The sequence below is a fragment of the Malurus melanocephalus genome, unplaced genomic scaffold (assembly GCF_030028575.1).
Source record: "Malurus melanocephalus ecotype Western Australia unplaced genomic scaffold, MMel_1.1 scaffold_12, whole genome shotgun sequence".
NCBI lineage: Eukaryota > Metazoa > Chordata > Aves > Passeriformes > Maluridae > Malurus > Malurus melanocephalus.
The window spans coordinates 4,265,529-4,278,031 of NW_026623244.1; the positions used below are offsets into that span (position 1 = coordinate 4,265,529).

The 12,503-nt window shown below is 37.2% G+C and overlaps 1 protein-coding gene and 1 long non-coding RNA gene across 4 annotated transcripts in view; one reads left to right on the top strand and one right to left on the bottom strand.

The window, feature by feature from the left end:
* LOC130582368 (uncharacterized) overlaps positions 1–155 on the bottom strand; it is a 35,332-nt gene extending 35,177 nt beyond the window's left edge. Inside the window, exon 1 of the long non-coding RNA XR_008966306.1 lies at positions 40–155. This is a non-coding gene — a long non-coding RNA (uncharacterized LOC130582368). The remainder of the gene's footprint in view (positions 1–39) is intronic.
* The window catches only part of BLNK (B cell linker), an 80,982-nt gene that overhangs the window by 23,878 nt on the left and 44,601 nt on the right, over positions 1–12,503 (top strand). For all 3 annotated transcript variants that reach the window (XM_057380976.1, XM_057381001.1, XM_057381010.1), the window contains exon 3: positions 2,400–2,446. In XM_057380976.1, the coding sequence (XP_057236959.1) occupies positions 2,400–2,446 (47 nt within the window). The remainder of the gene's footprint in view (positions 1–2,399; positions 2,447–12,503) is intronic.

Genomic DNA, 12,503 nt, shown 5'->3' on the forward strand with positions numbered 1-12,503 from the left:
AAAAAAAAAAAAAAAAGCCCAATTAAAACAAAAAACAACCTGTCCCTTTAGTTCCTCATGGTATATTTGGCAGCCCAAATGCCTCCAGGAAAGAATATACTTAAACTTCTTCTTTATCACACATATTCATTTGCAGCTTGTTCCATTCATGCCAATATGAATCACTAACAATGTACATCCTAAGCAACAACAGAAGCAATGGTTAATTAAAACCTGGAAGCATTAGTCATCTTTCTACAGAAGCTACTGTGTCATTTCAAAAGTGTTGAGTTTGCAAGATATTTTTGTACTCTTTCCTAGGACCAGAATTGTGCTGCTAAAAAGCAGCARCAGCTCTTAGTTTCAATCAATAGTGCATTTTAGTAAAGGAAATTAAAAAAAAAAAAAAAGCTTTCAGCTAGACCCATGGATATCAATCATCTCAAACCTTAGGGAGCCACAAAGCTTAACCCCCATACTGAAGATTGTCCCAGGGGAGGGGGATGAGAAACAAGTTAAAAATCTCTCCATAAAACATTCCCCAATAAAGGAACTGCTCAGATCCATAGCTTCCCTCTCTAGCAAGCTCYATCACAAGTTTAAAAAATGCTGGATCTGACCAGCACTTGCCTGTGTGGAAAGGCAGCTGCRCTTAAGCAGCACATTCCTACAAAGAGCATCTCAGAAGGACAGAAAATTGCACAAGTTAGTGCTCTGAAATCAGCAAGCCATTAAACCCCTGGCAATCTTAATGCAGGCAAGCAAAAGTTTAAATTCTCTGTTATACATATATATATATAAAAAAAAAAAGAGAGATCTTACAATAAAAAGCAGAGCTGGCTCCTCCTCCTCGTGAAAAGTGCAGAGAGAAGGTGAGGAAATGCCCCTGTTGCTGCTGGTCACTTATATACAGAGGCAATCTGGTGAGCAATCACTAACAGCTGAAGGAGCTGCCTGCATGGCAATCACACAGCTGAATGCAGTTTGAAATTTCCTCAGGAATGGGGTGGTTTCTAGATTTGCAGGGTCACCTGCTAATTACCRTACCCACTACATGCAGATATGCAGCTGCTTTTCGTTACAATATAATTACAAGCTAAGTATTAACTGCTGGGGGTTCTCTACTGTCTGAAATGGCATAATTTTACAACAAATATGTCAATGAAATGCAGAGATTCACTGCAATTTAAATGTAGTCTGAGGAAATATGTTTTCTCTGAGAATGGATATGTTCTCCACTTGAACTTCTCATATGCTTATTACTAGTATCTCCATTTGTATGCCCAATACAAACACATCTATCATGCTGATGAGATGGTGAGAGAAAAGTCAAAATAATTTGTTTTGGGCCTGATGGGTGAGGCATTATTCAGAAAAAAAAGCCAGATAGAGTGGGCAAATATCAGTCCTACTACAATGAACCCAAAATCACTGAGTTCACTGGCAAGTATCTGTTTCGGAGATTTCACATCCACTATGAAGTGACTAGGAAGTGTGAGAAAACAGGCAACTTGATTCGCCTTTCCCCACACAAAAATAGACTGAGGGCTAGCATTGCATCTACTCAATGGACACGTTTTGAAAAAGGGGGCATTTTCGTTTTAGAAGGTTTCTGGACTGAAAACATGTAATGCCACACTTGGTACAATCCACAGACTTACTGGAAATTTTTCAGTAAAGGAAAATCCATAGATAAAATAAAAGGTTTCATTTAGACTAACTTAAAACTCTGAAGAAGTTTGACTGCRAGCTGCACACTACCTTGAACATCAGAAGTAGTGCAGGGACTTCTTGTGACACTGAGGTGAAAGGTAAATAGAGCAACACAAACTGCTGAAATCTGGTGAAACTGTTTCCAGTACCTGAATTAACTTGTTCAGTACTAGAATGGCATTTCATGTGCCAAGGTAGCAAACTACAAATGTTATTTCTTATTCATTACCRGCTTTTCGTGGGTTGAGAAGTCATGCAGAACTTTAGAACAAGACCAGAMCAAACATGAGGTTAAAAATATCCCAGCCATTGTTAAAGTATCTTCCACTCAACCATTGTTATACTAATCTGCTGATTTGAGTAAGAAAACGAAATAAATTCTGTGAAGAGACCACATTAAATGGCTTGCTTATCAGTTTTTGAATGATTCATTAACCAGCCTAATTTAATCCACCACATGCCCAGTAAAATTCCAGTTTGACAATGCAGTGTGTGCTATCAGCTTTCTAGAAATGTTACAACAGGCCAATAACAAAAAGTTAAGCATTAACCAAGATGACACAAGCATGTAGCTACAAAACTAAAAACTGATTTTTCAGGTCTTTKCTTAGTTCACTTTTAAAAATACCATGTATTTCACTTCATGGATTGCTCTTGATTAAAATGATCTTCATTTAAACTATAAAACCTGTTTTCTCTCTTTTCAGAGTATATCAGAKTATGAGCTGAGCCGATTCAAAATAATGCACCAGCCGTAAGTGTCTCATTATTTTCTCTTTCCCTATTGAATGACTAACACACTGTTGAACTCCAACAGTTTCTCTGTTAATAAATTAGGAAAAATGAGAATTGAAACCTCCTGCTCATGTGAACTTTAACATTAATTGTCAGGGGCTGCACTTCCTTAGGATTAGGATCCTGGATTGTTTACAAGAGCCRTGGTTCAGATCAGCTGACRAAAGTCTCTTCTGCASCAGATGCTGGGTGTTATTCTTYYTCAGAACAGAAAGGAACAGCCATAATATTAGGAAAAGTACAAGTTCAACTTATCCTAGAGCACAAAGGCTCTTTGCTTGTATGGTATTTGAGGTCAAACTTTCAGAATTTGTTCATCTGCTACTTAGAGTTCAATGTAAGTGATCAGTTTAATTCCAATACAATTTAAATACAGTAGTGAATGAGCAAATATASATATAACAGTTGAGAAATGCCTTCATATAATTTGTGACAAATCGAGTTCACTTCAAAGGATATCCTCAATGTTCAAATATATTATTTCTCTTGTAGTACTACACGGAAATAATATTAGGGAATTTTCTCTGTGAGCAAATAAAATCAAGAAAACTTCAGTTTAATATTGTGTGTTGCTGTTCTTCAGCAAATGGTTGTTATTATTCCATGTGGCTTTCCCCTCTCCCATTAGCTGGGAAAACATTGATCCATTTACAAATTGTTTTCTGAATTCCACACTATTGGTAAGAAATTGGATGAATTTGGAGGCATTTTTACCCATTAAATTACCTATTCCTATTGATGGGAATTTGTTGAGAGCATAGGTAAATATTCTTCTGGGTTTAATTTAATGATTAACTAGATGAGTAAAGAAAATATCAAAGWACTTTCTTGCAAAGCAATTGAGTCTAACAGGACATCATTTTGAGAGAAAATGTAGAGGCTTAATATAAAGTCAACCAAGGATCTGTCTTCTGTTTCTGATAGACGTGAATCTTATCTGCTACAATATTGGGGCAAACAGAAATATATTGATTGAACTGAGGCCAAGATTTGCACTGCTACTGATATGGGCATTCAAGCTTTGAATTTTCAAATTATATGTTGGAATAACAAAAGTTTCTTGCCATATGAATTCTGTTGTCCATAGCATTGAAATTCCTTAAATTCACAGTGTGGATGTCATATCCCTAATACCAGCTTCCACTCTAAAATCTGTTACTCTTGCATTGTACTACTTGCCATTGCAAAAATTGCCTGTGTTTCTAGCACTCAGTTTAACTGCAGCAGATCTACATTGATCCACTCAAAACAGATTAACTGGCTTGCCCAAGCATGTTCAGAGAACAGGTTATTCCCAATGGGCCAAAACACTAAGGGCAGATAAACAGAAATTGAATAATTGCCAGACAAGGTAAGACTGAAATCCTGTGTTTCTCCTGGCATTGGCCAGTGCTTCAGGTCTCTGCCTTTATGAAAGTTTCTTCCTGAGGCTTCATAAGGCAGGAGTTAGGAGCAAAATTTCTTTGCCTTTCCCCATTCTAGTTAACACTTGGTATTCTTGTTTTCCACAAAATTCTAAGTCTACGAGGCTGTAAATGCTCTGTGAACTAAAACATGCATTATTCCTCACTCTCAAAAGTACAGCTGCACTTTCCAGACACTTGCCATGAAAGGAGTTTCAAGAATCCCACAGACTGCAGTCATGGGCTCGTTCAGTCAGTGTTAACATTTATTTATAGAGAGCATTATATAGAAGATCATCATGCCACACTCAGGAGCTCTCCTTAAGAGAGTGCAGGTACCATAATCAAATTCATATCACAGGTAGGTGAGGATACTGGAGCTTAGGGCCTTTCCAAATGTGCTGTCATGCTGTGCAAGTYAGATTGGTATTTATAACCCTAGCAAAACCTGGCACATAGGCTAAAACTCAAYTATAAACATCCAAAATTCAGAAGCACATCTCAAGAAGAAATGTAATTACAGTTCCATCACCTCAGTGTAGATAGTCCAAGACTTATAGTATCAGATATTTACGCAGAAGTTTTTCATAATGCTTTCAGTTTACTCAAGTTTCATTTTCTCAGAGACCATGAAATTAAAAGGCTGCCTTTATAGCTAATGTGATTAGAAAACCATCCCAGATCAAACTCAGAATAAATTTTGCTCTCAGCTTGGGAGCTCTGGGGACTATTTTACAAAATCAGGACTGAAATTTTTCATCACAAAATCGGTGCTTTCTATCATGTGCAAATTCAGAAGCCTGTTCTGGCTGTGACAGATTGTCAGGTAAATGAGAAATCCTCTCCTGCAAATCAGGGCTGAGGTGTCAAGTCTTGAGTTTACCATTTGTGTATAGCAACAGGCAGTTATGGAAGATCCTGGGTAATAAGCGAGCTSTGTTGCAGAACACATAATTACAAGTTCTGTTTAATTATGGTGTGGGCAGCATTTGATCTCCTTTGCTTGAAATAAACATCTACCAATTTTCACTTCTGTGAAATATGTTATTACTTTATTCTACCAGGAATTTATGGTATATCCAGAAAAATGTGCTATTCTTAAATCAAGTAAGTATTCTGTAATTAAGAGTGATTTCTAGATTCGTTTCTAACATCTTGTTCATTTTATTTGATCATAACTTTTAATAACTCCAAACTGAAATTTTCCATGCTCGCCTTCCAAGAGTAGGYAACATCTTTTCCTGAATCATATGAATAAATTCTCAGTTGTAAGAGCTCTTGCATACCAGGGGAGTACCTTTSCAATGCTGAGGTGTTCCACTTGAGATGTCTGCACTTGCATAGTTCAAACTGCAAAAACAAGAAATGTTACACATTAACACCTTTTTTTGTCCTTCCATCTCTACTCCCATTTTTCTTCTATTTCTTCCTTAGGAAGGTAAACAACCTAATGTGGAAAATTAACTTTTTGAGCTTTTAAACAGACATCAACACTWGAATACACTTAACCAAAGACAAATCCTAACAAATATACTGACAAAATTAATTTCTATTACGACTAGTCTGTTTCCTTAAAAAATAATAAAGATGAAGAGCTTTTGCTGTCTGATTAAGCAAGTTCCAGCAGTACAAGAATCTTGTCTTGTGCAGACAATCTGCATTTGGACTTCCCCCACGCCAGAGAAAGCTTTGAGCTGTAAAACAAAGTCAGTAGATGACTTCTGTGCCAATAGTTAGTAAGGAGGAAAGATTTTCCCCTATCTCTGGGATATACCATAAYGGTTTCTTATTACCCTATATCCTTTAAATACTGGTGATGACTCAGGCTAAATGTTTTATGTCTAAATATGTATATTTGGTTCCTTGCTTTCCTTAGGTTTTATTGTAGCTTAAATGTCACTGAAAAATCTCCACTTATTCCCAAAACTGCAAAAGGCCAGGGCTGGAAATTCAGAAGATACCTCTTCATAMAGAGAGACCTCCAATAAAAAACAATGCCTAAAAGAGACCAGAACTGGTTTCCAGTACAGAACTTTAGTATCACAAAAACATATCATAGGATGCTTCCTTGGCAGCTATGAACATTCCAAAGGGGGGAAAAAAGTATCTGAATTTTACTTCAAAACACATTTTTATGTATTATCTAGTCATTTTTAGCATAGAAAGGCTATGAGAAAAATCTGTCTAGGCAGCAAATATTTACAGAAACAGCCATTGCCTGAAGATTAGAATGAATTCTGAATATTCTCCTGTTCACAGGAGGATCTAAGAAATATATGCTCAGCAAGGTACCATCATCCTGTCTTCTTTCACAGAAAATATTATACATCTGCAGCAGAAAGGGGGCAACAGACACTTGCATTGCAGCAGTGCCTCTTCCATCCTGTCATGAGCAATGGAGACTTTTGCAATGATACCAACTCCTCGAGGAAAGGCCCTCTCACAACTAAGGAGCATAAAGATGTGGCTAGAAACTATATTTGGCAGAGTTTACAGAGAGAAAACAGGTATCTGTATAGAAGAATCACCGGAATCCTCRGGAGAATGTAATTCAAACAGCATTCAGTCTTTGAAAACGATGCTAGAAATAGTAGTAGTAGTTCCCAAAAGTTGAAAAGTACAAAAATACACAGAATACACTCATTTTCTATGATCAAGTCCTGACATGAAGATATTTGATGGGGTTCTACCACTTTTCAAGTAGCAATGGAAGTGTTTCAGATGTTGTTGTGCTACAGTAGTGCAGGTGTGGTTAAAGTGGGAACTAACTTGGCAGTGGTTAATTCCTGTGGTTCTGTGTACTATATTCCCGCCCCTGGGCTCAGCAGAAAGAATATATGACAAAAGGTTTCCTTTTGCACATACCACTGCTAGACTGAATTATCGCTATTTTAATTATGAGGAATGCCTCGAGGTAAAGATATTTTCAGTATTGTGGAGAATTTTTCCATTTTCATGAAAATTGCACTGGGAAACTCCAATGAAATAAATTAATTTTGTCCTTTCTTATTAAATATAATCCCATTCTCAAACAGATTAAATACCATATTTAATATGGTAATATGAAATTATATCTTTAATATTGTATTTTATTATCTGGAGGTCACTAAAGAACCGATAGAGTATGAAAATGACAGGGAACATCCCAAATTATCTTCCCAACACCCTTGAAGCCTGTGTTGGAAATGAGTTTCAAGCTGTCTGAGTATCTTCTTGGCACATTTTGTTCTCCCTATCTGAGTTAGGAAAGCAAAGAGAGAGGCACAGATGTTGCAGCTTTAGCTGAATAATGTATATATACACATACATTTATATAATAAATGAATCAGTGCAAGCCTAAAAGCATCTCCAGAATCTCCTCTTCTTCAGCCCCATGATTTTTCATTGTACATTAACACTCATTTATGGTCAGAACTATTTCTAAATCAGAAAATTATAGAATTAATCCAGAAATGTAAGCTGTTGCCCAAATCACAAACTCCTTCTTCACTAACATCTGGTGGAGGATGGACAGGATCCCTTTCCTCCAYGCTGTCAGTTGATGTGCTTTCCTTTTCTCTATTACACCACTGTATACAGAGAAGAGGTTGTTGTAGTTTCAATTCACTGGCCTTTCTTCCCTTTTAGAAAATCATATTTGTTAGTCAGAAAGTGCTGCACCTGGGACTCAAAACCAGAAGAAAATAACTTGTGGCTCATTGAAGCAATGAAGTGTGAAGGGCTATTAATTTATAATCTCATTTTAGCAGAATTCCACATGTGCCCCAGCTCAAGTACACACTGGGCAGAAAACAGAACAGATGTCTGGGCTCATTTTGCTCCAAGTGCCCAAACTGGAGTCCTCTCCATTTTTGAAAGAAATACAATATTTAATTTACAGTGTGTTACCAACATATTTATGCTCTCTGCAGAAGAGTCATTTCATTCTTCTTGCTTTAGACCTGCCCCGTGAAAGTGAGTGAAAACACAACCTCTTTTTGCTTTTGTATAGGCATGTGGAGCTTCATTCGTTAGTTCATAATTTTGTGCTGTGATGTCAGGTCGTCTGTCATTTCTAAGATGATGAAGGAAAGTATTACACCAAATCACGTAAACTTTATTCAATTCAGATATTAGAAAAGAACAGGTTGAGATTATACTAAACAATGAAAACTGCAGTACTTAAAAACAGACTCAGCAAGACAGGCAAAGTAGAGATGAGCTGCAAGGAGAAGTGAAGGGACCGTAGCAGGAGGGTCTGGTGCAGCTGCAAGGCAGASAGTTGGGGCTGCAGCAACCAGACACTTGAAACAGCTTCAGAGGAGAATGCTCAGTGCAGCTGGCCTGGAAAAGACGAAGTGCACTTGGTAGGAATGCCACAGCAGCCCCTTGTGCAACAGAATTCAAGACCTGAAACCCAACTGCCTGAAACCCACAGAATTAATCTCTTCGCCAAAAACAAGTATTTCAAAGATTTGCCCCCCAAAAAATGCAGAAATTGTGTTCAGCATGCAAATAAACATTTTTTTATTAGCATCTTCCTTATAAAGTCCCTTTGCAAGAGCAACCAGTGTGAGGAACGTAGGATGACCTTAGCAACASCACAGMCACTGACATGGCAGCACTTGTGCAWAACTGCGTGCAGATGCATTGACACTCAGAAACACAGGGTGCAGGGCAGCAGAGAGCCTCTCTGGGCAGATCACCTGTAGCCACCTAAACACAGACAGCATCCTAACATACATATCCATGAAATTATGAGTCAAAAGCATCTTCATGCTAACATTYGCATTTTCAGTGCTTCAGAGCACCTGCACACCTGCACTGGGTGCAGTACAGGAGCTGAGGAGTTATCATCAAACACAGGAGCTGCTCAGCTGCCAGGAGCAGGTAGATTATTCTAATGGATGCTGCACATGACCAGAAATATCTTGTCTCAAGGTGTAGCTCTATATCTTGTTCCTGAGATGCTCAGTTGTCACCAGCCCCAGCACCATGCTCCCCACCCCCTACCCCAGTATAAACACTTTGACTTTACAGTTTTGATTTTTGTTTATAATTTGTAGAAATAAAATTCTGATATGCTCTGAATTCTTGAAGAGGGGAACTGTTCTCAGGTCACGCTATGGCCAGAGTTGCCATGCTAACAGCAGCTTCCCTGCAGGATGCYGCAGTTTAGGACTACTCAGACCACATCTTGCAGGTTATTTCATCAACCTCCTGGAGGACTGAGGCATTAAAGAACATTCTCCATAGTAAGGAGGTGGGTTAGTCTCTCTGTCCAAATTTGTCTTGGTCTGGACTGATTCTGCTGCTAAAAGTTATAATGAAACAGTATTATTTAATCTGACTTTAAAAATATTTTATTTTATTCTTCCAGAAGCCATGCCTGATTTTTCAAACCCTGACAATCTCCTTCTATTTTTAATAGCCAAGAATTCTGGGAGAAAAAAAAAAAAAAAGAAATTTTACGTATTTTACAGTTCTATAGCAGCTTTCCTGTTTTCCATTCTCCTCTACCCACTGCCATTTTAGGTACTCTCCAATGATATCCTTGACAGAGCATTAGGTCTCAGTTTCTTCTTCACTATTCTGGCACTGAGTTTGACAGACACCTGCTACCACAGCTCTGTCATTTCTCCTATTTAGTTCCTCACTGCTCAGTTTCATGGCTTTTTATTATTTTAGCAAGCTCTCAGAACACAGACTGTAACCTAAAAATATATTACCATTTGAGTTAATATACCTTACCATACATCTCGTAAGTGTAATCAATCCWTTTCTAAATCACTGATCTGGCTGATATAATTAATTACCTTTATCAGTATATTAGTCCCTCCTCTCCTTCCTCTGGCTCAGGGAATAATGTTCAAAGAAGTACATGAGAATATAAGAGATATCCATACTGTTGCTTTAATTAATAGGTATTACAGTTCAAGAACAGAAGTAAAAGAATTCTCTGCATTGCTTAAAATGTCAACATGAACTACAAGCTATATTCCTTTTATATTATTGGTACAAATAACATCCACATATAGCCCWCAAATAGATTTAAATGCACACTGAAAAAAAAGTTTCTGAAGCCAATTATTTCCTAGAATTATTTTTTATTTTTAAAGAAATAGAAGTATGATTCACATGTATAGTCTTACAGGTGTTCTCTGCTAAATTATCCCTTTCCAGGGATTTATTCAAAATCACAGATAAACCAACAAATTTAAACAATTTCATCTTTTAATCAAAAGGAGCACCAAATATGTATCAKTCACCTCCAACATATTGTTATTTTATTAGGTTTTCCCTTAAAAACAAAAAAAAAGGCAGCTAAGTAAACATTGAGAAATAACAAATACAGCTAATTTCTGATCACAGACCTCAAAAATGATGTCTTTCCAGCAACCCTTTTCTACCATCATCAAGGTGAATATAGTATCAGATCCTCTGTTAACCACGGTGAACAATGGGAATAAATTCTTCAGGATTAAAGATGTAAATGCTCCCAAACCAGCCTAAGACAAAACCAATATATCTGTACAGATCTATACCTGTCATGTACCTTGCAGAGTCCACAGGATGGAACACCAGTTTCTGGGAAAGCCCATTTTCTGGGCAGATTTGAAGTGTTGYTCATTCACAACCAATGCCCCACAGCAGAGCTCCAGCAGACACTYAGGCTTAGAACTCATTCTAAACCAAGCTCAATTTGTCGTTCCTCCATTACGGCATTTCCTTCAACTCTGACATCTTTGAGTATCAGCTTTCGTAAGGTAAAGCAGTTCTGGGTGAGCCCAAAGGTGTGTGTCAGGTGACATTGGTGGCAGCAGCCTGCACCAGATGCTCAGGGAAGACAAGAACGAGCAGATGGGTACGGGTGGGTGCCTCCATTGACGTGTGTGAGCCGTASGTCACTGGGCTGTAAAACCCCATGGACCACGCTGAAACAAACTGAATTACACTGGGCACCTCCATTCAGGTACTGTCAGTCCCACCAGGAATGAGAATAGTAAGAGAAATCTATCATTTCTTTAGAAGCTCGTGATACTCTGAGTATTTTTTTTCATAAMAGGAGCAATTCTCCTGTGAACAGAATGATGCAAGTTAAGCAACCTGAAGGAAAGGTTAGGCRTGAAAGAAATCACACTTAAGGGAAAAGACACCTTAAAAACCCATAACTTCTCCCTGGAAGACTCTGCTATATCACTATTGTCTTCCTATTTGCTGACTAATATGAACACATTACAGCCAAATTACACAAATAATATACACCTTGTGAGTAGTTTCAAATTACGAAACAGTAAATAACAAACTTGTCTACACTCACCAGTCTGTTTATAAACATAATCCTGACTCAACATCTTTATGTCAAAACAAACAGGATTGTTTCGAATGTATGACATAACCCCAGGCAGATACCTACAATACAGAGAAAGGTGTTAAATATCTAAATCCATGCTGCAGATGTTGTTAAAATTCACTAATGACCAGAAATAAATTATCTTGTACAACTACCATCTATGCATATTATTTCTAAACTAACAGTTAGAAACTTTCTTTAAACACAAAATATTTTAAATTACAATTTACTCAATGCAGTAACCTTCTTGTTGTCTATTAGAACAATATATAAATAAAAGGGAAGATTGTTTATGAATAATACAGTGCAGTATAATGGATATTCAAATTTACATATATGTGGTTCTTTATATCTAGACTTCTATCATATTTTCTTTCTGCTTTCACTTCTGAGTGGGTTTCCTTTGTATTTTAATTCTGAAGGGAAGTTATTCAGAAATCCAGTGTTGATAGTAAATAGACTTTTTCCTCGCAATATCCTCTGAGAGTGGAAAGATGCAGGCTCATATGACCACAAACTTGTGAAGTAACTCTTTTAAATGATGTACTACAGCAATAAATGCTTCACATTAGGATCTATAAAAATAATAACCCTTTCTGATATAGTGTAGCATTCCAATTCATCTGCTACAGTTTTGTGGTCTTAATGCAATTAAAGTTRCCAACTGTGTAAACATATCCTTAGCAACAATCCACAAAATTTGCAGCCTTAGACAACAGAAAAATTTCATGGCTGTAGTTACAAGTCTGACCAATTTTTCTCCAGAAGAGAGTATTCCATTAAACTGTTTATCTTTGCTCATRAAATGTTCTCTGGTTATTATTTCATATAGTAGTTTGATACTTTTTCATTAATAAGAGAATAATTTCTTTCTTTAGAAAGTCCCCCATGTCCCTAATCATATTACTTTCTTTTCTTTTTGTTTGTTTGGGGCTTCCTTCTTTGCTGGGTTTTTCTTTGTTTCGTTGTTTTCTTTTTTTTTTTGAGTTTTTTTAAGGTGGTTCACTTTATTTTCACTGCATTTTTGTGTGGAAAAGACTTTTGAAACCTTTTATGTTTGGTGACATCTCTGCTATCAGAACACAGTGTCATGCAATTCCAGTTATCCAGGGAACAGGAGAGAGCAGTCTTGAGCAGATGGAAATGTGGAAATAGAAAGGACTACAGACAAAATTATTTTTCCCACTCTTAAGCAGGAAGAGGAAAATGCTCAGACAGCATAATAATGGTCAGTGAAGCAGTGCAGATTACCAAACTGTGCCAGAGAATACGCCCACCAA